Consider the following 25,869-nt stretch of genomic DNA (forward strand, 5'->3'; position numbering starts at 1 on the left):
CATTGAGTCAGACGCCAATTGACCAATCAAGCGCTTTGTTTCAGGCTAGCTAGGCAGGGAGCCCACGTGCCGTTGTTCCTTCACTGTTGATGGGTCAAAGTCTTGGAGTTCTGGCAAAACCCTGCAGTGCATGCTCAGAATTTTCTCTCTGAGCTCCCGGAAAGCCGCGGAGAAATTATATCAACAAACATCTTTTAAGAGCCACTGAATACATCCTTAAGAGTTATATGCTGGTGTGATGTTTCTTATTGTATCTACATTTCTATTTTAAGTTAACTTTAGAGTGTAAACATCAGGGGTACTGTCACAAATATGTTAAAGTGTCTATATTATTCTCTCAGTCTGCTCTGCCATTCACTAGTACCATGCCTAATGCTATATTTGAAATTTCTTTCAGTTCCTAAACTCGAGGTGCTATCAATCTAATCTTGTCCTTGAATATATTCACTGATCGAAAATCTACGATGAGGTAGAAATCTGCTTGGATGAAGAAATGTCTGCTTTGTGATGTGCCTGACCAACTAACCTTGCAAGTGTTAGTTTCCTCGACACAGTAAACAATTAGTAACAGCTATCTATCAGGAATTACAACAATGTTTAAAATATTTTGGTCATGCGTGTTCAGAATTTTCTCACTGAGCTCCCATGGAGAGGCCGGGACCGGAGCAGGCCAGAGCGGGGTCTCGCGGGTCGGGGGAGCCCGCGGCTGGAGCCTGGGTCGAGGGAGACCGCGGCTGGAGTGCTGCAACTGTTTATAATTAGCTTAATTAGTGTGCAACTTTTTGCACTGGCAGCTATGAATTCCTTCTCAACGATGTTTTATCTAAATCTGTGCCAAAATTGGATAAAAGCTTGATCTACACCAAACAAAGCTAGTGAGCAAATCAAATATTTTTAAGAGTGCAAACAAGTAGTAAATAAGGGAATTAATAATATTTTAAAAGATGGGGATAGAAGAGACTGCAACCTCTAGAATCTGGAGCAAACTGCTGGAGAAACTGCAAGATCTCAATGATAACATTAATAATTATTTTTCTCTTAGACGCAGCTCGACCTGCTGAGTTCCTTCAGCAGTTACTATGTTCTCTCCCAAATGTGGTATGGCTTCGGTATTTATTTACGGTTTCGCTCTGCTGCAATTACTCAAAAACAACTCCAGATACTTGGTAGGAAGAGAGAGGCCTGCTTACCAGAATCCCCACACGAGCAATAAAGTTAATAGCAACAAACAAAAATCACCAATTTCATAAAATGAATTCCGAAGAGAATAATAAATGAAGGGTACAAAGCCAAAACACTCAATTTTAGTTGCAAATTTGTTTATAAAACAAAAATCATTGCTTCCTCTGAAAAATATTTCCTTTTACATTACTACCTTTACAAAGAAAACAATTAACCCCAGATATATGATGAAATATGACATATAAAGCAAAACGTCTAGTCTACTAAAAATAAGAAACCTTTAGCTGTCGCTTTTTGAAAATTAAAGAAAATTAAATTTTATACAAACCTCTTTCATTTCTGGATAATGTTCTTTTACGAAGCCATTAGCAGATCTAGCAAAAAAGTTTAAAATAACTTTTTAAAGTGTTCTACTATAAATTGATTTATTCACTACATATCTTTACATAGAACACATGCAAAACAAGAAATTTAGGATGATTAGAGAAATTAGATTTTACGGAAATATTATTCATTTCACATTAGGCCCACTATTATTAAGGGTGCCGGAGGTCGAACGCGCCGCCGAGAATAAAAGGGGACCATTAAGGACTAAATGGAATATTCAGTAACTTTTTTGCCACCCTAGATGCGACGACTCTTTGTATACCTTGGGTATGCAAAACAAAGAATCTCACTGTCTTAACCTTCTGGAACAGCATTCCACATGAGACCTTAGCAAAAACCTTTCTAAAAATTCAATATAAACCACATCTACCATTCTGCCATCATTAATTTTCAAAGTTAATTCCTTTAAAAACTTGAGGCATATTTCTCCTGCCCACAATACATGTCATTCTCCAACCATGAACTGGCAACCTGTTTGATCACTGCCTCGCAAGGATTGAGCACTGACTTTGGGCAAGATGAACGAAACAACAATCATCTCTGTTGAATATCCCAACATAGTAATCTCCAAACAAAATACAAGAAATCACTTCATGTTATCCTCAACTGCAATCTTTCAAAGTACCATGCTGAAGAAATTACTTTTACTGAGCTCAAACAACCCACTGTGGCACATCATTTTAGATCTATTACGTAACTGACAATTATTGTCACACTAGAATTACTCAAAAGCCAAAGCTTACAATCCATTATGAATCCACAAAAAAACCCACTAAATGAATCTTACTTTTCCAGTAGATCTTTCATTTCTTTATGCTGCTTCTTCAAGGCTTGATTTTCATTAACAAGTAATCTAGAGGCAAATACAAAAAGTTCACTGGGTATAAAAGGTAATTTACAACAATTAGTTAAGTAATGCCAATTTCATGTTCCGAAAGAGAAAAAAACAAGGGTGGTGAATCTGTGGAATTCTTTGCCACAGAAGGCTGTGAAGGCCAAGCCAGTGGATATATTTAAGGTAGAGATAGATAGATACTTGATTAGTACAGGTGTTAGAGGTTATGGGGAGAAGGCAGGAGAATGGGTTAGGAGGGAAAGAAAGAACAGCCATGATTGAATGGCGGAGTAGACTTGATGGGCCGAATGGCCTAATTGTGCTCCTATCACATGAACATGAATATCTTTAAATCACCAATAGTAACATTTTACAAAAGTATAAATAGAAGTACAACCCTGAAAAAGATGGCAAGAGTTTAGTCAAAATAATGAATATTTAAAAGATTACCATGGATGAGAAGGTGATTAGAAAATAGGAATAATATTCAGGAGGCTACTAATGGGAAGAGTGGTTAACGTAGGAGATGGAGATTAAATATATGCAGGACAAGCTTTTTTCAACAAAAAAAAAAATATTTTGCATCATTGAGCAATGTTCAACATCACTGCGTTTCACCATTCATTATTTTCTCAAAATTTATACTTTTACTTATTTTGAATATTGATGTCCCTATAGCACCGCTGACCATGTGATGCCCAATTTTGACTGAACTAAGGGTGCAGTTAAGATACAATCACCTTGAATGGTCTGGAGACATGTCCTAGGCTACAAAAGCCCCCATTTATGAAAATCCTACTTTTAATCAATGTCTTCACCGGGAAATAATTTGAGATTACCCATAGAAAAAATGCCATCTCCAAACTCTCCTTTATGTAATAAGACAAAATGTAAGATACCCCTCTTTTAGCATACACTTTCTTTTATTAAATCAATGATAGTTTTCTTGCTGATTAGCAGAAGAGCTCCTACACACCAATGGTCTGAAACTCTAAATGGCTGTGGACTAATGGTTTTCCGTAGGGAACAAAGTGGCAGTGGGTAGCATTTTGGCATCAATGCCCATAATGCTATTAGTTTTAAAGTAGTTGGGGAGAAGGATCAGACTAGTCCACAGGTGAAGTTTCTATATTGGGGCATTTAACTTGGAGGTTGATTTAGATAGCAGTTTGCACACAAGGGGGCGGCTGGCAAATGAGAGGTTGAGGCAGCAAGACTACAGGTCTAGCATGTGCCTGTCAGAGCGACGGGCATAGGCCAGCAAGTTTAAGAAGCCCATGTTCACAAGAGATGTTAAGGTTCTTGTCAGGTAAAAGGAGACATACATCAGGTTTAAGCAGTTGGGTCAGAGTACACTTAAAGCAGCAATCAGGAGGGCAAAATGACAACTAAGCCAGAGGAGTGGGCAACTTTCAAAGGACAACAGAAGATAGCAAAAAGGGCAACACAGGCTGAAAAGATGAGGCACGAAGCAAAGCTGGCCAAGAATATAAAGAAAGGACAGTAAAATCGTCTTTAGGTATGTTAAGAGAAAAAGAATAGTAAAGACAAATGGGTCCCTTGAAGGCAGAAACAGGTGAAATTATTATGGGTAACAAGGAAATGGCAGAAGAGTTGAACAGGTACTTCGGATCTGTTTTCACTAAGGAAGACAATCTCCCAGATGTACTAGTGGACAGAGGATCAAGGGAGACTGAGGAACTGAAAGAAATTTGCATTAGGCGAAAAATAGTATTGGGTAGACTGATGGGACTGAAGACTGATAAATCCCCAGGGCCTGATGGTCTGCATCCCAGGGTACTCAGGGAGGTGGCTCAAGAAATTGCGGATGCATTGGTAATCATTTTCCAATGTTCAATAGATTCAGAATCAGTTCCTGAGGATTGGAGGGTACCTAATATTATCAAGAAAGGAGCGAGAGAGAAAACGGGGAATTATAGACCAGTTAGCCTGACATCGGTGGTGGGGAAGATGCTGGAGTCAATTATTAAAGAGGTAATAATGGCGCATTTGGATAGTGGTAAAAGGATTGATCCAAGTCAGCATGGATTTATGAAGGGGAAATCCTGCTTGACAAATCTTCTGGAATTTTTTGAGGGTGTGACAAGTAAAATGGATGAGAGAGCGCCAGTGGATGTAGTGTATCTAGACTTTCAGAAAGCCTTTGATAAGGTACCACACAGGAGGCTGATGAGCAAAATTAGAGCACTAATTGGGGGTTGGGTATTGACATGGATAGAGAATTAGTTGGCAGACAGGAAGCAAAGAGTAGGAATAAACGGGTCCTTTTCAGAATGGCAGGCAGTGGAGAGTGGAGTGCTGCAAGGCTCGGTGCTGGGGCCTCAACTATTTACAATATATATTAATGATTTGGATGATGGAATTAGAAGTATCACAAGCAGGTTTGCGGATGACAAAAAGATGGGTGGTACTGCGAAGAGGATGTTAGGAGTTTGCAGCGTGACTTGGACAGTTTGAGTGAGTGGGCAGATGCAGTATAATGTAGATAAATGTGAGGTTATCCACTTTGGTGGCAAAAATAAGGAGGCAGATTATTATCTCAATGGTGTCAGATTAGGTAATGGGGAAGTGCAACGAGACCTTGGTGTCCTTCTACACCAGACACTGAAAGTAAGCGTGCAGGTACAGCAGGCAGTGAAGAAAGCTAATGGCATGTTGGCCTTCATAATGAGAGGATTTGAGTACAGGAGCAAAGACGTCCTTCTGAAGTTGTATAGGGCCCTGGTGAGATCACATCTGGAGTATTGTGTGCAGTTTTGGTCTAATTTGAGGAAGAACGTCCTTGTTATTGAGGCAGTGCAGCGTAGGTTCATGAGGTTAATCCCTGGGATGGAGGGACTGTCATTTGAGGAAAGATCGGAATGACTAGGCTTGTATTCACTGGAGTTTAGAAGGATGAGAGGGGATCTTATAGACATATAAAATTATACGGACTAGACAAGCTAGATGCAGGAAAAATGTTCCCAATGTTGGGGGAGTCCAGAACCAGGGGATACAGTCTAAGAATAATGGGGAGGCCATTTAAAACCGAGGTAAGAAGAAACTTTTTCACCCAGAGAGTTGTGAATTTGTGGAATTCTCTGCCACAGAAGGCAGTGGAGGCGAATTTACCTGATGAATTTAAAAGAGAGTTAGAAAGAGCTCTGGGGGTTAGAGGTATCAAGGGATATGGGGAGAAGGCAGGCACAGGTTACTGATTGTGGATGATCAGCCATGATCATAATGAACAGCGGTGCTGGCTCAAAGGGCCGAACGGCCTCCTCCTGCACCCGTTTTCAACTTAACTCAACAGGCCGGCATGGACAACGTGGGCCAAAGGGTCAGTTTCTGTGTGGGGAAAGAACTGCAGATGCTGGTTCAAATCGAAGATAGACACAAAATGCTGGAGTAACTCAGGGGACAAGAAGCATCTCGGGAATGCTCCAAATAATCAGGTATACAGCTTCTAATTCTTTAATGAACGGTATGATGGGATGTGAAAGTGTCGCTTTTCTTTAAAAATAAGTCTTTTGAACCTAAACTAAGCAAAAGATAATTTGTGACATTGGCTTCAATCGTCATTATACCTTTTCTACCACAGTACCTACCATCCTACTCGCTGCCATCCAAAGAATACCGATGGACTGGACTATAGTCAATGCGGGTTTTCCCACCTCCTACAGGGACAAGTTAGTTTGTTGCATCACATCTGTCTTGAATAGTTCCGGGATATCACCCTGATGCATACCTTAGATTTACGAAAATAAAGAGCAATAGACGATACAAAAAACACAGAAACTGAAATATACTCACGTCTCCCTTCTTTTATATTCTTGGACAACAAAAGCCTCTTTTTGAATTCCTTCTAAAAACTGGTTACGCGCAATACAACATTTCATCACTGCCAAATGTAGATCTTGTGATCTTCCTCTCACTATCTTGTGGCACGAGTCGCTCTCTTTTTAAAAAAAGGTGTAAAAAGATTGAACATAGAAGTAAATATACCAACTAAACCATGGAGTGAGATTTTGCCTCCTAACTTGAAAGAAACAGAAAATAAATCTCATGGAAGCACCATCCTGAACCTGAACTTTAAAAACAGAATAGCTAATGTAGATCCTTTAAATTGGAAACCCTAACTTGGCAACCCCTACAAATTTAATATCAAGATGATTTTTTTTTCATAAATTAGGACAGTTGGGCATGGGTGTAACTTGCATCCCTTTATATATTAGGAATGCAAGTTACACCCTACTCAAGGTCCCCTTTTCCACAAAATATCCTGTTCCTGCTTTGCAAAAACTTCAATGTCCTTTTAACTTCGAACAGGAAAGAAATGTGACCATGTTCTTTACTTCTAATAGTCAAATGCAGAATTAACTCTTAAAATATCCTGCCTGAACTAATATTTACTACTGCTGGTGAATAGGATCTAACAGTATCTGTGCACAACTTTATACAGCACAATAGTAGCTTCAAAGTAGTCGAGTACAAAAACAGATTTTCAAGTAACAGGTAGAATGCTCACTAACAATTAAGCAGCCATTGGCAACATACTTTCGCAAACCTAGCTAAAGTTAGGTTAATCAACGATTCTGCTCTGAAGCATTCGATATAGAACCGGCCAACACAAAGTAGAAACCAAAATAAGTACCTAAATTACAATTGTGAAAAATACTGGACTAAAAATTTGCTTTTGCAAGACCTCCTGAATACCCCGACACCACGAACATTGAATCTAGTCAGTGACTTCCATAATCCGTTACCAATGTGTGTCATACAATCAAGCAGATTGCAGACATTTTCTACGAAGTGAACACAACTTCTTCTAAGTCAACTGTTAATATTGGCCAAAGGTAGGCTGCAAACTAAATGCACAAACATATTTTTCCAAAAATTCTGTTGAGATTTAGCATATCAGTAAGTCATTTGCAAATAACTATTTTAGAATCAGAGAATTGAAAGATCGATAAATGTATTGTTTATGCATTGATGCTAAAAGTTATTTTAAGTTTAGCCCAACATAATTCACTTACTTTCAATTTGTTTTTTTAACTTCTGTGTGAGCACATATTTTGCAAAAGCATACATCAGATTGATAAACTTAGGGCCTCCTGGAGAAAGAAATAAAGAAGCCACCACTTGTGGAAAACCATTTCCAGGGTCATCCTTGAGGGGTGAAAGAAAACAAAGTATTAAAATAAAGGCATATTCACTTATTGGAATAGAATTTAATATTCCATGACCACACGGTTGAATTTTATGCTGCTACCTTCTTATAAAATACAATCAAGGATGCAATTTCAAACAACAGGTTATCATGGTTTTCTTATATGTTATTACCCAACCCTGACTGGCAAAATTTATTGGCCTTTACCGACCACTTCTCCCCACCTCCACCAAAGGTGGTTATAAAATGCCAATAAAGCACTGAGACAACAGGTGTATTTGTCTGCAGCAAAGGTAGTTAGAATGGTATTCTAACCAGTCAAAAGATTAACATTAGTTCCATTAAAAGCTCTTATTCCACAACAATATTGGACAATTGGAAAGATTGTGTTTTCCCCAAGTTTTATACTGCAGGATGCTACCTTACATCCCACTGCCTCTCCTCAAAGCATTCCTTTAACATAATCTCTGATGTTAAGAGATCTCTGACACTTAGATGCAGTCTATTGAACTTTTGTCTTCATCCCTTCTACTTTCCAGAAGGAATGACAGCTCTCACCTTCCACCACTGAACTATTTACTTAGAAGAGCTTGCCTTGGCATATCCATAATGATGCTTGCAGGTAATAACCATCATCTTCTCTAAAAATTCAAGTTAGCTTTTAAGGACTGCTTAAAAGGAATGTGGAAACACAGGACGAAAATCTATCTGGACTTGGCCGAAGCAGCTGAATGCATAGCTGGAACCAACAAAAACAGTGGTGATGGCCAAAATGCGCTGGGGAAGAGGTAGAAAATGGACAAGAGTTTTGGATAAGAGTAGAAAAAGAGTATCAGCAGCAAAACATGAGACATGGTGAGGTTGTAGTCAGACTACAATATGTTAGGTAAAAATACAAGGTCTTAAGTGAAGACCTGAAACTCGTGATTAAAGTCGTAAACAACTTTGTTTGTTTCAGACAATTGCCAGAGTAAGGGACAGAGCTAGTGACAGAGTTAATGTCTTCTCAACATTAAGCTGCAAAAACTTTGGACAAGCAAAAAAAATGGGCATAAAGATATGAAAATGAACTTAAAACATTTCTACTGGGTTCTATCCACAATTACAATGTTTCTAGCAGCTTGAAGTCTAACAGTGACATTTAATTGCATTAACGAAGACTCAACGATATATGTGTAGGAAAGAACTGCAGATGCAGGTTTAATTCGAAGGTAGATACAAAATGCTGGAGTCATTCAGCAGGACAGGCAGCATCTCTGGAGAGAAGGAATAGGTGACACGTTTCATGTCAAGACCCTTCTTCAGACATCAGTCTGAAGAAGGATCTCGACCCGAAACATCAAGCTCACTCCCCTGACATCAGTCTGAAGAAGGGTCTCAACCCGTAACGTCAAGCTCACTCCCCTGACCTCAGTCTGAAGAAGGGTTTTGACCCGAAACGTCACTCAAACATATAAACATAGCACAAAAAGTAAGGAAATTTGTGTTTGGTAGATTATTTCTTTGTTGTAACAATGCTTCTTGGCAATAAATCTTATACCGTTGGAAAGCCTGTTTATTTCCCTTTTAAATGGTGCCACATTTGTAAGGAACATGCATTTGTGGGATGAGCAGCAGAGCTGAGTATGTGGGTTGCGCCCATGAAAAATCTGCCAAATCTTCTCTGCCAATGCCAAACAGCTTATTCTGCCATTGACTCTTGTTCGGTGTCGTTTGGTGGATTGGATGATTGAAGTCTGAAGAAACAAGACTTATTGGTAATTTAACAATTTATTCATTTAATAAACAGGAGCCACAGTAGCGTGTGGAAGAACCATACACAGCCATAACAGCCTGGCACCTCCTCCTCATGCTGGTCACCAGCCTGGTCACACACTGTTGTGGGATGGCATCCCATTCTTGTCAGCACCTGGGGGTACCAGAAGCTCAAAACAAGAGTCAATAGCAACAGCAGAATAAGCTGTTTGGCATTTGCAGAGAAGATTTGGCAGATTTTTCATGGGCGCAACCCATATACTCAGCTCTGCTGCTCATCCCATAAATGCATGTTCCTTACAAATGTGGCACCATTTAAAAGGGAAATAAACAGGCTTTCCAACGGTATAAGATTTATTGCCAAGAAGCATTGTTACAACAAAGAAATAATCTACCAAACACAAATTTCCTTACTTTTTGTGCTATGTTTATGTTTCTTGTTTAATTACTTACAGCAATTTTCTTCATCCATTCATAGCATGCTTTTCTGAAGCATGCAGCACCTTTCTTATCATAAATGGGCCAACAATCTCTTTGGGGAAAAAAAATAAATGGAACAATTGTTAACTTTGCAATGAAATACAAAACCAGAATTTTAAAGAACATTTTTATATGTTTTGCTTTCACCATGTAGAAATTACAGCACTGTTATACATCGTCCCCCCATTTCAGGGCACCATAATGTTTGGGACATATGGCCTCATAGGTTTTTGTAATTGCTCAGGTGTGTTTAATTACCTCCTTAATGCAAGTATAAGAGAGCTCTCAGCACCTAGTCTTTCCTCCAGTCTTTCCATCACCTTTGGAAACTTTTATTGCTGTTTATCAACACAAGGACCAAAGTTGTGCCAATGAAAGTCAAAGAAGCCATTATGAGACTGAGAAACATGAATAAAACTGTTCGAGACATCAGCCAAACCTTAGGTGTACCAAAATCAACTGTTTGGAACATCATTAAGAAGAAAAAGAGCACTGGTGAATTTACAAATCACAATGGGACTGGCAGGCCAAAGAAGACCTCCACAGGTGATGACAGAATTCTCTCTATAATAAAGAAAAATTGCCAAACACCTAACTACAGATCAGAAACACTCTTCAGGGGTCGGGTGTGGATTTGTCAATGACCACTGTCCGCAGAAGACTTCATGAACAGAAATATACTGCAAGATGCAAACCACTGGTTAGCTGCAAAAATAGGATACCCAGGTTACAGTTTGCCAAGAAGTACTTAAAATAGCAACCACAGTTCTGGAAAAAGGTCTTGTGGACAGATGAGACGAAGATTAACAGATCAGAGTGATGGCAAGAGTAAAGTAAGGAGGAGAGAAGGAACTGCCCAAGGTCCAAAACATACCACCTCATCTGTGAAACACGGCGGTGGGGGGGTTATGGTCTGAGCATGTATGGCTGCTGAAGGTACTGGCTCACTATCTTCATTGATGATACAACTGCTGATGGTAGTAGCATAATGAATTCTGAAGTGTATAGACACATCCTATTTGCTCAAGTTTAAACAAATGCCTCAAAACTCATTGGCTGGCAGTTCATTCTACAGCAGGACAATGATCCCAAACATACTGCAAAAGCAACAAAGAAGTTTTTCAAATCTAAAAAATGGGGAATTGAGTAGCCAAGTCAATCACCTGATCTAACCCCAATTGAGCATGCCTTTTATATGCCGAAGAGAAAACTGAATGGGACTAGCCCCCAACACACGCATAAGCTGAAGATAGCTGCAATACAGGCCTGGCAGAGCATCACCAGAGAAGACACCCAGCAACTGGTGATGCCTATGAATCGCAGGCTTCAAGCAGTCATTGTATGCAAAGGATATGTAACAAAATACTAAACATGACTACTCTCATTTACATGACAGTGCTGTGTCCCAAACATTATGGTGCCCTGAAATGTTGGGGACTGTCGGCTGAAATGATGTTCATTATTGCTAATTATTGCCAATTGTCCGCTACAACAGAGTACGGTATTATCATTGTCTAGCCCGCAACTCCCTTTTCCCTACAGACACAATTGCTTTTCTAACTTGATTTTCAATAACAAAGTTTCTTTGGAACAACTATTTACTTGTATCAGTGGATGGAAACTAAACTAATCTTACCTGAAGACAAAATTGGCACGTGCTTGGTCCAATTGCAAGAACAAATAGTACACAACAATTTGGAAAGCTTCCACATTTGGTGTGTCAAACATATTCCTGTTGAAGAAATTACATCATCTTTAATATCAGCTGTAGTGAAATCTTAGCCACGTAAGACAGCAAATTTTGACATTCAGAACTATATTCTGCCCCGTTTCTATTCTACCCAAATTTGACTTGATCGCATTTACATACAGTAAACGTTGCGAGATAACATGCAAAACACGGCTCCTCACTGTACCTCAGTACACATGACAATAAACCTAAACAGATAAATGAAGGGGAACATTATTACAAGACCCATTATTCGATTTGAATAAGAGCTAACGGAACCAAAAGGAACAGAACACAAGGGCCAACAATCCGCTGGAAGAACCCGGCGGGTCCACCAGCATCTGTGGTTTTGATACAGGGTTTGAACTCAAAAATTGACCATTCTTTTCGACCCACAAATGCTGCTCGACCCACGGGTTGCCTTCCGTAGGTTATTTTCCAGCATCTCTAGTTACTCGTGTCTACACAAAACAAGGGCCCGCTGGAGCGAGTAACGTTCCAACACTCTGGGATTGATCTTTAAACAGAGAAGAGGAATTAATAAGCGTAGGAAGGAACGCAGATGCTGGTTTACACTGAAGGTTTACACTGAAGATGTACACAAAATGCTGGATAACTCTCTTTCGGGGTTCGAGACTAAAGGATCTCGTCCCGGAACATCACCCAATCCTTCTCTCCAAAGATACCTGTTTCCCCCCGTTACTCCAGCATTTTATGTCTATCTTTAGAGGGATTGATCGCCATGCTCAGGTGGGCAAACGTTTATCACAACTCCGTCTTTGCACAAAGGACGCTTAAAGTAGTGAGGTCAGAGAGGCCCCGACAGGAAGCGAGTGGGCTTCAATTGTGATTGATATTGCATCTCACAGTGATCATGTAGTCTTTCCACTGGCTGGTCAGCATGAAACAAAAGCTTTTCACTGTACCTCCGTAATAAACTAAAGTAAACTCCCGGGCAGAAGGCGGGGCTCGATACCCCAAGTTGAGAGAGGAGAGCACGTATTCACTCACACGCCGAAGACGGGGCGGTTCACCGTTCGCAGCTCATCTCCTGTCGGTGTGAAACCCAGAACCAACAGCGCCTTCCACAGGCTCTCCTTTCGCCATCCTCCCGCCATCCGCGCTCACCACGTCCCGGTCCAACCCACGCGAAGGCAAAGCTCGGCCTCTGCTCGGCTCCGACCCTGCTCCAGCGTATCGAGGACTGGTCCGGCCCAGCCCGTGACGGTCTCGACTAGACCCGCTCCTTTCCGACTCAGTGCGTGGTCCACCACACAGTCAGCGGTCTGATCCGTGCGGCTCCGGCTCGCTCCTGTGCACCACACTCTCCTTTCCCCCTCGGTCGTCTCCTCGTTTCTATATGCACTCTGTTTACTCCGGCATGGCACCACCCGCTTCTGTGCACGTCACCGCGGCCCAGCTCGGCCCGCTCGTCTCTCCCCCTCCTGTGCAACACAACCCGGCTCCGTCGTTTCTTCCCCCTCCTGTGCGCCACAGTCCGGCTCCTTCTTCCCCCTCCTGTGCACCACTGTCCGCTCGGCTCGTATTCTCTCTCCTTCCTCCCGCTCCTGTGGCTGTGCCCCACACTCCGGCTCCTTGTTCCCGCTCCTGTGCACCACAGTCGGGCTCCTTCCTCCCGCTCCTGTGCACCACAGTCGGGCTCCTTGTTGCCGCTCCTGTGCCCCACAGTCGGGCTCCTTGTTGCCGCTCCTGTGCCCCACAGTCGGGCTCCTTGTTGCCGCTCGAGCTCGCACGCGCGCGATGGGGGACAACTTCAAACCACCCGCAGCGTCTCCCCGCCCGCCGGCCAATCAGAGCGCGGCGGTGACGCGCGACCCGGGGGCCGGCTCCCCGCTCTCATTGGCCGAGACGGCGAGCGCGCGCTGGCCCGCGCCCTTTCCATTGGCACAAAACAAAACGGTTGATGAGCTGAACCGCGGAAACATCGAAAATAGGCGCCTTCCAGCACCGCCGCCATTCAATCTGATCATGGCCGATCATCCACAATCAGTGCCCCGTCCCTGCCTTCCCCCTCATCCATTGATTCCATTTACCTCTAGAGTTTAGATTTAGAGTTAGCTAAATCTAACTCTCTTGAAAACATCCAGTGAATCGGCCTCCATTGCCTTCTGTGGCCGGGAATTCCACAGATTCACAACTCTGGGTAAAAATGTTTTTCCTCATCTGTCCTAAATGGCCTATTCCTTATTCTTAAACTGTGATCAGCCTGGTTCTGGACTCCCCCAACATCAGGAACATTTCTCCTGCATCTACCCTGACCAATCCTCTTAAGAATTTTATGTTTCTATAAGAACCATCTGAGTCCTGGCTGATGGCTCCCAGAGGATTAGTGCATGGTTACAACTATGGCGTGGGAAAAGAAGTACCAACAAAGATCCTTAAAACTCTTGGTTATAAGTAATCCAAGAAGATATCTCCTTCGCATCCAGTATCTCCTTCACATCCTACACAAGGAAATACAAATGCTGGAATCTCCTTCACATCCATCAAAGGACACCAGTAGTCCTTCCAGATGAGACGGGGGTTCAAGACTGCAAGTAATTGCAGAACTGTGGAAGTAACCCCGTCCATCGCACAGACCAGTCTCCCCATCATTAATGTAGTATAAGAAAATAACTGCAGATGCTGGTACAAATCGAAGGTATTTATTCACAAAGTGCTGGAGTAACTCAGCAGGTCCCCATCATTAAATCCATCTACACGTCACACTGTGGATGAGAAAAGAAGACCCAAGAAAGATCCTTAAAACTCGTGGTTACGGGCAATCCAAGTCAAGAAGAATTCCTACACAAGGAAATCCAGATGCTGGAATCTCCACATTCATCAAAGGACACCAGCAGACTGCCCAGGTGAGACAGGTTCAAGACTAAGAAATTGCAGAGTTGTGGATGTAACCCAGTCATCTCATAGACCAGCATCCCCACCATTGACTCCATCTATACTTCACACTGTCTTGGGAAAGCAGCCAACGTAATCAAAGACACTTCCCACCTGTCAGGCAGAAAATACAGAAGCTTGATAGCATGTACCACCAGTCTCAGGAACAGCTTCATTCCGTCGGATATCAGGCTTCTAAATGATCCCGCCATAAACTAGGGTACAATCAGATTCTCCTCTACCTCATTGACGACAGTAGACTTTGTTTCTGGAACTTAGTTTAGAGGAATTGTTACACTAAAATGCTGTGAACCATATTCTGCACTCTGTGTCTTTCCCTTCACATCTATTGTATTTGAGATTGACTTCATTCATCATACTGTAGTAGAGGTGCATGTGTTGTATAAACACTCAGTTTAATATTTAAACGCTACAGCTCAACAATTAGTACAAGAGGGCAAGGTGTGTGTTAACGTGTTGACTGTGTAGTGAAGACTAGCTACGTCCGCTGCACTCCGCCAGCAGACCACCCAGGTCGGCGTTGATTGGTCGGCCCAGATCACGCCAGGTCCACGTGAGTGCTCGAGCTCGACGAACGACGGTTCGAGACCAAAGTGGCTCGGCCCGCCACATGACCCCCCCCAGAACCGGAGTATTGGAGGCGGTTAGGCTGTCGAGTGAGGCGGCCTGATTTTGTGTACGTGTCTCCTGTGTTTGGGGTTGCAGCTGGTTGAGTTGAGGGCGGGTTTGGTCGTGATGGTGGGGGCCCTTTGCGGTGGGGTTGTGCCACCTGCACTGCTTAGTCACTGTCCAAGTGTGCCGCCTTAAGACGGTCCACGGAGATGGTCTCGTGTCTGCCGCCCATGTCGATGATGAAAGTCGTGGCATCATTTTGCAACACTGAAGGGTTCCTCGTAAGGCTTTTGCAGTGGTGTACGGTGAGAATCTCGGCGAAGGAAGACGTACTGGCAATCCTGGAGGTCGGGTGGGACGTACGTGGTTGTGAGACCCTGTTGGGACTGGAGAGAGCATGCCCACGGAGGCGTGTCAGCATGGTCGTGGGTGGTTCTTGATGTGCCCTGGGACTGTAAGTTGGGCGCCATACACCAGTAGGCTGAGGAAGTTGCCAGGTCCTCCTTTGGGGCAGTGCACATGCCTAGCATGACCCATGGCAATTGGCCCATCCGGTCTGGGCCCGTGAACCATGCTTTGAGAGATGCCTTCATGTGCCGGTGAAAACATTCCACTAGGCCGTTTGCTTGTGGGTGGTAGACCACTGTGTGGTTCAGCTTAGTGCCAGGCAGCCGGGCCATTGCTGACCACAGCTCAGAGGTGAACTGCGCACCTCTGTCGGAGGAGAAGTCCGCCGGCACGCCGGTGGGCAGTGAGGGCACATGCACGGGTCGTAGTGGAGGTATCCGAGAGCGGGACGACTTCCGGCCATCGCGTGAATCTGTCCACGATGGTGAAGAGAGGAGCTGTCCAACGATGTCGACGTGGATATGGTCGAAACACCAGTGTGTCATGGTGAAATTCTGCAGCGTCGCCTTGATGTGTCGCTGAATCTTGGAGGAAGTTCAGGCTTTGAAAGGGATTTAGGAGCACAGTGCTCTAGGATTGGATGGTGTTGAAAAGGACTTGGATCAACTGACGGGAAATAACAACATACTATTCCCAAACCATTTTACCCTGTGGATTAAATCTGGTGCGGGTTTGTAGGTTAAGTGGCCTGTGTAAATTGCCTGTAATGTATGGAGAGTGTCTGAGAAAGTAGGATAACGTGGAACTGGCGTGAACGGATGATGGATAGTCGAAGTGGACTTTGTGAGCCGAAATGCCTGTTTCCATGCTAGATGTCTAAACTTTGAATTAAACTAAACTAGTGGAAAGTGGTTACAACCAGACTCCTGAGGTTGAGACCGAAAGCGATTCTTCTGACAATGGTCCCCTCGAGCATAGATCTGGAGGATGATCTGAGACAGGCAGTGGAGTTGCTAAGCAACCGGAATAAAGAGGTATAAAACCTTTTTATCCTTTGACTTGAGGCAGGAGTCATTCTACACACACTTAAAATGAGTCACGCTGTCCTGATACCTAAGATGGAAGAATGGCACTGAAAGGCATTGACAATTACAATCATCCAATGCTTGAGACCAGTGATTCCCAAAGTTTTGATCCCCGTGTACCCCTTCATAAATTTTCGTAAGCATCTTGTACCCCTCGGTAAAAACAATCGTATTTCATTGTAAAAGTCGAGAAAAATTGCATACATTTTTATTTTGGATTAAGGTATGCATGTAAACAAACGTTTTCTATAATATAATGTATAATTACTAGAATAAAATTAATAAAGTATCCATTAAATAATTTTTTAATTAAAATAATTTATCATCAATGTGAAGAATGAAATTGCTTATGTTGGGAAAATATCTCGGCAAAATTTGGCTCTGTAGTTGTTAATTTCAACCTCAGTTGTCTAATTTGCGGTTCCACTTCTTCGTCTTAATGTCCACAAGGGCCGAAAATCTATCTTCACACAGGTATGAGCTTGGAAATGGAAAAATGTACTTTAGGGATTTATCTGACAATTCTGGAAATTCATTTTGTGTTTGTAACCAAAATGAAGATAATATGTTCTCTTTATATTTGTTTTTTAAGAATCCATCAGAAGTTAGTTCCAAAAATTGTACTTCTTCTGTTTGGGACAGACCTTTTGGCACTGATTGATCGATATTGAATGGGTATCTTATCCACTCAATATCTATGTCCAATTCAGGGCAATACTTTTCTAGATTCATCTGTAAACTCTGTTAATGCTGTGTTATAATAATCATCACACCATCTTCAATTTGTTCGCTCGAACTTGTCTGTAGTTCATGAAGAGATGGAAAAGAGTCCACTTTGCCATTAACAACTCGCTTTTGCCACAACTTAAATTTAGCCACTGTGGCGCTCACCTTATCTTGAATGGAAAATATAGAAATTTCCTTACCTTGTGAGGACAAATTAAGATTATTTAAAACAGAAAATATGTCTGCCAGATATGCTAATTGACAAGAGCCATCTCCAGTCTTCTAGACATTCTTTCAATTCAAAGCTTTCATTAAGAAAAACCAGTAGTTCATTCCGGAATTCAAATAAACGAGTCAACACTTTTCCACGAGAAACCAAACGAACCGCGGTATGGAAAAAGGTATGATTACTACCCACTTCTTCGCACCGTTGTGAGAAAAGTCGGGCATTCAACGGACATCCTTTAATATAACCTATGATTTTCACTGCTTCATCTAGAACTTTTTTTAGGTCCGCAGACATCATATGTGTAGCTAAAGCCTCTCTGTGTATGCAACAATGTGTCGATTTTGCATCTGGAGCAATAGTTTTAATCCTTGAAACAAGCCCTTTTTTACATCCGACCATGGCCTTCCCTCCGTCTGTGCTTATTCCAACACAACGCTTCCAATCAAGTTTGTTTTGTTGCATAAATTCATCCATAATGTTAAAGATTTCTTCTCCAGTTGTATGTTCTGGAAAAGGTTGGCAAAATAAAAGGTCGTCATGAAGTTTTTTGTCTTTTTCATACGTAACGAACACCAAAAGATTTGCAAAATTCGCAATGTCAGTGGATTCGTCCACCTGTAATGCATAATAATGATTCTGACGGATGTTGGACAATAATATTTGTTTTATGTTTTCAACGATTTTGGTGATTCTTCGATGAACAGTTTTATTTGAGAGACAAATATGATCAAAAGACCTTTTTGTCATCTCTGATCATTACTTCTGCCATTATCTTTGTTGCAGGCTTGACCAAAGTTTCGCCAATTGTCCCCGGTGTGCCATTTTTCGCTATTAAGAGCGACACCATATATGAAGTTAATAAGGCTTTTATATTCTTACTTCTTGTCAGGCCCCACATCATTATCTGAGTTTTTTAAAATCTTTAAGTTTATTCTCGAAAAATTCCACATGTTTGTTTTTGTATTCGATATGTTTCGATTCAAAATGGCGCTTCAAGTTGGAAGGCATCATACTCTCATTTGTTAAAATTTCATAACAAACTCGACCAAGTGGACCCGTTGGGCCCATTCCTCATAAAGGGGGGACAGGGAAGGGGTGTCACTGATCTCGGCCCCTTGGCGCCAGCGCTGCAGCCAGAGCAAGCCGTGGACCCAAAGCCTCTCCTGTATTGGTCTAGCACCCTCACCACCCCACTCAATCCCCCTTATCCCCCCCTCCTTCCCAACTCACCCACTCCATCCCCCTACCCCACTCCCCCTCACCCCCCTCCACTCTCCCCTCACCCCCTCCCCTCACCCACTCACCCCCCTCCCCTCAACTCTCCCCCCACTCCCCTCCCCTCAATCCCCTACCCCCCCAGCCCCCACCCCCTCCCCTCCCACCAGCCCCCCCACCCACTCGCCTCTCCCCTACCCCCACCCCCACTCGGCCCCCTCGCCCAGTCCCTCCGTGGACCCATTGGCGGTGAAAGCCACCTACCAGTGCCCCGTGCATGCAGCGCTGATTGTCGGCGAGCAGCGGCGGCTGGGGCCCGGCGGGAGCCAGGACTACACCTTCCAGTGGGCAGTGCGGCGGCGGGAGGTGCACACAAGATGGCGGAGCTGGAGGAGGAGGAGAAGAAGGAGAGCGGCCGCCAGTTTTGTGGAATCGTCAATGACGCGTCGGTTGAAGCTGCCGTCATTGACAACGCAGTTGGTTGAAGTGGCCGCTGGAGGAGATGCAGGAGGAGGAGAAGAAGCTGCCCGCTGGGGTTTGTATTCCGGTGATGGTGCGGGGCGCTGGGCCTAGCCGGGAGCGGCATTCGACGACGCCGTCGGTTGAAGTGGGCACTCGAGGGGATGGAGGGGAACGATCAGTTGATGGGGTGGACGACCATCTCCCTCCTGGTCGGAGCGTCCCCCGGGGCCGAGGGTGGAGAGGAAAGGGGAGAGGGAGCTCCTGACCCCGACCCGGGCGCCCTCCTGCCAGTGGCCATCTTCTTTCGCTTCTCAGGTGCCGCGCTCCTCGCGGGGGGGGGGGGCAGGGAGCGCAATTAAATTCATGCGTGTCCCATTGTAATGTCACACGCTGAGGACCTTTAAGAAATCGGATTGAAAGGAGATTTTTAAACCTAAAATCTCTCCAACTTTAAAAATATAAAACCAATTTAAATAAAACGTTTTATTGACAGTTGCCAGGACAATATTGATTACGGTGGTGGTAAAATTGTTGCGCTATCTTTTACTGTTTTGGCTGTAGTTTCATCACAATCTCAGAAATACATACAAATATATATATATATACATACTAGACCAAGTGGGCCCACAACTCATTGGGTTTTCATTGTGATGTGGGGAAAAAATGAAATAAATCTCAATGAAAATCGCAATTTTTCTTTAAAATTGTGTTTTTTTCTGCATTGGTCTAGCACCCTCCCCTCCTTCACTCCATCACCTCAATCCCCTTCTTCCCCACCCACTCGCCCCCTTCCCCTCCCACCCCCAGTCACCCACGGCATCCCCCCTTATCCCCCCCCCTATTCTTAGGGCCTCTCCAGCGGCGCCGCCATTCCCGCCCCTCGGGTTTCCATTATGACGTTGAACATGGAGGTATTACTGCGCATGGGCGGTTGACGGGCACAGCAAGTGGAAAAAGGATTTATTAAAGTTTAAAATGTGAATAACAAACTATAACAATTTGAACGTCAATAGGATTTCTTGACGCAGGAATTTTCAACATCAGCATCATTTCCCCTTTTCACAACAGGATGGAGTTGTCGAAAATCGCCACAACAAATGGTAAGAATGTCGCCAAAAGCTCATCGTTCTTTTTGCATAGATCTCGAAGAGTTCTGTCCACCGCTTCAAAGCTCTCCCTCCTAATCATCGGGCACTCTTCCCAAACAATCAGTCTCACACTCCTGATCAAATAAACCATGTTGGAGTTCTTCTCAATGTTGCACATTGCATTATCGGTCACTTCGATGGGTATCTTGAATCGAGAATGTGCAGTTCTTCCACCAGGCATCAATGCTGCTGCCATGCCAGAGGATGCTACAGCAAAAGCAACATCAACTTGACCTCGAACTTTGGAGAGGATCAAATTCTGAGAATTGTTTTGCCCATTCCTGAAAAACATTGAAGGAACATTCCTTTCCAAGCAGCTGCACACATGGTCATACATTGCTCTTTCCTCAGCATTCAACAGAGGCTCATTCTCTTCAACAAATTACTGTTGTTCAGGTCTATTGTACTGCAATTCACTCAGCTATTCTGGATTGTCACCATCAAGGTTCATCCTTCCATGTCTTGGTAGTGGCACATGAAAGATCCCAGCGTCTTGTTGTAATTCGCAAGCTTGTCTTGAATATACAATAGAGCCTGATCATGATGCCTCTCATCATGATATTTGGATCATCGATTGTTCTCCGTTCTTTTTGAAGGTAATCTTCAGACATTGAATTCTTGAAGCGATCCCATAATTGTCGAGAAGTGTTGATCTCAGCAATCGTCAGCAAAACAAACAAATCTCTCATTGCTTCGGGGAGTCTTGTCCGCTCAGCATCTTCCATCGTCTGTTGCCAATGGTCGTCAGTTTGCAACAAACCTCTTTCTATGCAGACATCTTCGAAGGAAGAATATGTCCGCTATGCATCCTCGATGAATCGAAGGATACTGGCCCTTTTACGTGATGGAGAAGCAGTCTCAAGTAGTAGAGGCCACATCTTGGAGAAACGGTATACACTCGTCCCAGAACGTTGGCTTCAAAAATACCTGGAAGATCTTCCACTATCTTCCCAACCTTCCTTCTTTGCCATTTCTTATTGTTCCATGTGTAAAATCGGGGTACATCAGCGTAGTACAGTGTTCTTGCAAATTAATCTCGAGAACACAATTCCATGAATTCAGTTAAAGTTATTCTCATGATATCCACATTTCTCACCAGTCGACCAGCATCGACTCTGATGACGACTTGTTGTTCATGTGATAGATGTACCTGGAGTCGAATGACAGCGGGGCGTCTCTCATGAGTTGGAAATCCAAGGATTGATCCCACTGCTTCCGATGGACCAATGTATCTGCCAGTAGAGTACTGTGCAATTTCATCATCCCTGTTATCTCCAGAAATTGCTTGATCATGCCCCTTCAAGGTGTACTTGAACATGTATTTGAAGGACTTTACAGTGGAGCATATCTCAACGTTGATGTGACATTTGAACAACTTAAAGAGTTGAGCATTACAGGGCACCATCCATTCAGAAGTAATAGGTCGATCCCGGCGTCCTTCTTGATGTCCCTGAAATCCTCCCATATCCGGAGATCGACTCCTGTACAGAGGATGTGACTCATCTCCACAGCTTGTGCTTTCGATAAACGGCTTCGGGAATCTCTTTCTGCATCTTCCATTCTTCCAACATGGAGAGGTGTGGTCGCAGTATAGTTCATGAACAGACCTCCCAACATTTGATTTTACAAATTCATAATTTTGATGTCCAAAATTCAGAATTTTACATCATGAGTATATTCTGGTATTTATAGAAATGTTAGTGAACATAAATACTTTTTACAACAAAGAAAAAATTGTTTTGTTTTGGTTTTTCTATTTTGGTTTTGCCATACACATCCCAATTCTCTTGATATTGAATAAAAGAACAATGGTCATAAAATGTATGACTAAGTTATGAAGAGTTTCATTTAAAACTGCACATACTTAATTTCATTGAAGATATACTTGCTCCAGTGGTCTTCAACAGCAAATCACAACGGCCCGGCAGGTGGCGAGGCGAGGACCAGTGGGTGGTGATGTGAGGCGAGGCCCGGGGAGCGGCGAGGCGAGGCCCGGGGAGCGGCGAGGCGAGGCCCGGGGAACGGCGAGGCGAGGCGAGGCCCAGCAAGGCAGGGGCCCGACGAGCGGCGAGGCGAGGCACTGAGCGGCGAGGCGTGGCCTGGCGAGTGGTGAGGCGAGGCCCGGCGAGTGGTGAGGCAAGGCGAGACCCGGCGAGGCAGGGGCCTGGCGAGCGATGAGGCGCATACCGGCGAGCGGCGAGGCGACTCCCGGCGAGCGGCAATGCGAGTCCAGGCGAGCGGCGATGCGAGGCCCGGCGAGTGGTGAGGCAAGGCGAGGCCCGGCGAGGCAGGGGCCTGGCGAGCGATGAGGCGCATCCCGGCGAGCAGTGAGGCAAGTCCCGGCGAGGCCTGGCGAGTGGCGAGTTGTGGCACGGCGAGGCCCGAGGCACGGCGAGGCAGCGGCCCAACGAGCGGCGAGGCACTGCGAATGGCAAGGCGTGGCCTCGCGAGCGGCGAAGGCAGGGGCCTGGCGAGCGATGAGGCGCATCCCGGCGAGCAGCGAGGCGAGTCCCGGCGAGCGGCGATGCGAGCCCCGGCGAGCGGCGATGCGAGTCCCGGCGAGCGGCGAGGCAAGGTGAGGCCTGATGAGCGGCGAGGCAAGGTGAGGCCTGATGAGCGGCGAGGCAAGGTGAGGCCTGATGAGCGGCGAGGCAAGGTGAGGCCCAATGAGCGGCGAGTTGAGGCACGGCGAGGCCCAAGGCCCGGCGAGGCAGCGGCCCGACGAGCGGCGAGGCACTGCGAATGGCAAGGCGTGGCCCGGCGAGCGGCGAGGCATGGCCAGGCGAGTAGTGAGGCGAGACCCGGCGAGTGGTGAGGCAAGGCGAGGCCCGGCGAGGCAGGGGCCTGGCGAGCGATGAGGCGCATCCCGGCGAGCAGCGAGGCGAGTCCCGGCGAGCGGCGAGGCGAGTCCCGGCGAGCGGCGATGCGAGTCCCGGCGAGCGGCGATGCGAGTCCCGGCGAGCGGCGAGGCAAGGTGAGGCCTGATGATCGGCAAGGCAAGGTGAGGCCCGATGAGCGGCGAGGCGAGGCCTGGCGAGCGGCAAGTTGATGCGAGGCCCGGCGAGGCAGCGGCCCGACGAGCGGCGAGGCGAGGCACTGTGAATGGCAAGGAGTGACCCGGCGAGCAGCGAGGCGTGGCCTGGCGAGTGGTGAGGCGAGGCCCGGCGAGTGGTGAGGCAAGGCGAGACCCGGCGAGGCAGGGGCCTGGCGAGCGATGAGGCGCATCCCGGCGAGCGGCGAGGCGAGTCCCGGCGAGCGGCGATGCGAGTCCCGGCGAGCGGTGTGGCAAGGTGAGGCCCGATGAGCGGCGAGGCAAGGTGAGGCCCGATGAGCGGCGAGACCTGACGAGCGGCGAGTTGAGGCGAGGCGAGGCCCGAGGTGAGGCGAGGCACTGCAAATGGCAAGGCGTGGCCCGGGGAGCGGCAAGGCGTGGCCAGGCGAGTGGTGAGGCAAGGCCCGGCGAGTGGTGAGGCAAGACGAGGCCCGGTGAGGCAGGGTCCTGGTGAGCAACGAGGCGCATCCCGGCGAGCGGCGAGGCGAGTCCCGGCGAGCGGCGAGGCGAGTCCCGTCGAGCGGCGAGGCGAGTCCCGGCGAGCGGCGAGGCGAGTCCCGGCAAGCGGCAATGCGAGTCCCGGCGAGCGGCGAGGCAAGGTGAGGCCTGATGAGCGGCAAGGCAAGGTGAGGCCCGATGAGCGGCGAGGCGAGGCCTGGCGAGCGGCGAGTTGAGGCGAGGCAGCGGCCTGACGAGCGGCAAGGCGAGGCATTGCGAATGGCAAGGCATGGCCCGGCGAGCGGCGAGGCATGGCCTGGCGAGTGTTGAGGCGAGGCCCGGCGAGTGGTGAGGCAAGGCGAGACCCGGCGAGGCAGGGGCCTGGCGAGCGGCGAGGCGAGTCCCGGCGAGCGGCGATGCGAGTCCCGGCGAGCGTTGAGGCAAGGTGAGGCACGATGAGCGGCGAGGCCTGGCTAGCGGCGAGTTGAGGCCCGGCGAGGCGAGGCACTGCAAATGGCAAGGCGTGGCCCGGCGAGCGGCGAGGCGTGGTCAGGCGAGTGGTGAGGCGAGGCCCGGCGAGTGGTGAGGCAAGGCGAGGCCCGGCGAGGCAGGGGCCTGGTGAGCGACGAGGCGCATCCCGGCAAGCGGCGAGGCAAGGTGAGGCCCGATGAGCAGCGAGGCAAGGTGAGGCCCGATGAGCGGCGAGGCAAGGTGAGGCTCGATGAGCGGCGAGGCGAGGCCTGGCGAGCGGCGAGTTGAGGCCCGGCGAGGCGAGGCCTGAGGAACGGCTAGGCGAAGAGAGGCCCGGCGAGGCAGCGGCACGACGAGCGGCAAGGCGAGGCACTGCGAATGGCAAGGCGTGGCCAGGCGAGTGGTGAGGCGAGGCCCGGCGTGTGGTGAGGCAAGGCGAGGCCCGGCGAGGCAGGGGCCAGGCGAGCGACGAGGCGAGTCCCGGCGAGCAGCGAGGCGAGTCCCGGCGAGCGGCGAGGCGAGTCCCGGCGAGCGGCGAGGCGAGTCCCGGCGAGCGGCGAGGCAAGGCGAGCCCCGATGGGCGTCGAGGCGAGGCCTGGCGAGCCGAGGGGAGGCCCGGTGAGCGGAGAGGCCTGGCGGGTGGCAAGGCAAGGCGAGCGGCGAGGCCCGGCGGCAGGCGAAGCCCGGCGAGCGGCGAGGCGAGGTCCAGCGAGAGTTGAGTCGAGGCCCGGCGAACTTAGAAGCCCGGCAAGCGTAGCGATGAGAAGAGGCCCAATGAACGGCAAGGCCCGGCCCGGACTGGCGAGCCCAGGCAAGAGGCGAAGCTGGGTGGGCCAAGCAGCGGGGCAAGCAGTGAGGCAAGTGTCAAGCCATGTGTTTTCCGGAAAAATGTGAGGCGAAATCGGAATGGCGGAAATGAAATAAGAAGGCGGAAACTTTCTGCCAAATTCGGAACGGTTCGGGGGTCTGCATGACCACGGAGGTCTTCCTCCCTCGTGCCATGATGTTAAAAAGAGATAGGTATTGATCAGGTGAGGGGAGGGGGGGATAAAGGGGGTGGAGGGGGGATGGATTGTGTGAGTGGGGAGGGGGGATAAAGTTGGTGGAGGGGGGGATGGAGTGGGTGAGTGGGGTTCTTTAAAACAACCTTAACTCAATTTCAGTTAATGCAGGGGAGGTTTGGTGGAGTTTTAAGGGGGTTATCTTTAACAGCTAAGCAGCGAATAAAATCTTTATACAAAAATGTTTGTTTGTTTGTTCCTGAACTACAGCCAAAACGGTTCATGATAGCATGACAATTTTAGGTCCTCTTTACCATCGTCCCGTGATCTTATTGGAAGAAGTTTCATTGAAATAGGTGTTATGTTTTTAAGTTATTCACATTTAAAAATTTAAATCCATCTCCTAGGGAGGGTGGAGGGAGGAGGGAGGAGGAGGAGGGGGAGGGGAGGGGGGAGAGCGAGGGGAGGGGAGGGAGGAGAGAAGAGGAAGAGGGTACGGGGTGAGGAGGGGGGGGACAGGAGAGGGGGATGAGGAGGGGGAGAGGAGAGGGGGGGATGAGGAGGGGGAGGGGGGAATGAGGGGGAGAAGAATGGAGGAGGGAGGGCACTGCGAATGCGGGAGGGG

The 25,869-nt window shown here is 46.8% G+C and overlaps 2 protein-coding genes across 3 annotated transcripts in view; both read right to left on the reverse strand.

The window, feature by feature from the left end:
- Positions 1 to 13,301, reverse strand: part of haus6 (HAUS augmin-like complex, subunit 6) — a 36,540-nt gene extending 23,239 nt beyond the window's left edge. Inside the window, exons 1-7 of one of the 2 annotated variants that reach the window (XM_078394915.1) lie at positions 12,550 to 13,301; positions 11,446 to 11,541; positions 9,783 to 9,861; positions 7,441 to 7,573; positions 6,218 to 6,362; positions 2,357 to 2,422; positions 1,511 to 1,556 (exon numbers count right to left, since the gene is read on the reverse strand). In XM_078394915.1, the coding sequence (XP_078251041.1) occupies positions 1,511 to 1,556; positions 2,357 to 2,422; positions 6,218 to 6,362; positions 7,441 to 7,573; positions 9,783 to 9,861; positions 11,446 to 11,541; positions 12,550 to 12,656 (672 nt within the window). In that variant the 5' untranslated portion in view covers positions 12,657 to 13,301. Of the gene's footprint in view, positions 1 to 1,510; positions 1,557 to 2,356; positions 2,423 to 6,217; positions 6,363 to 7,440; positions 7,574 to 9,782; positions 9,862 to 11,445; positions 11,542 to 12,549 lie in introns of those variants that run through there. The other variant, XM_078394916.1, reaches the window with a different exon arrangement.
- A 3,945-nt stretch (positions 13,302 to 17,246) lies between these two features.
- LOC144592229 (zinc finger BED domain-containing protein 5-like) lies at positions 17,247 to 18,204 on the reverse strand. The gene is given in 2 exon segments (XM_078396764.1): positions 17,247 to 17,489; positions 17,491 to 18,204. Coding segments are annotated over 2 exon segments (957 nt in total).
- Between the last annotated feature and the right edge of the window lie 7,665 nt (positions 18,205 to 25,869).

Source organism: Rhinoraja longicauda, chromosome 3 (genome assembly GCF_053455715.1).
Source record: "Rhinoraja longicauda isolate Sanriku21f chromosome 3, sRhiLon1.1, whole genome shotgun sequence".
Lineage (NCBI taxonomy): Eukaryota > Metazoa > Chordata > Chondrichthyes > Rajiformes > Arhynchobatidae > Rhinoraja > Rhinoraja longicauda.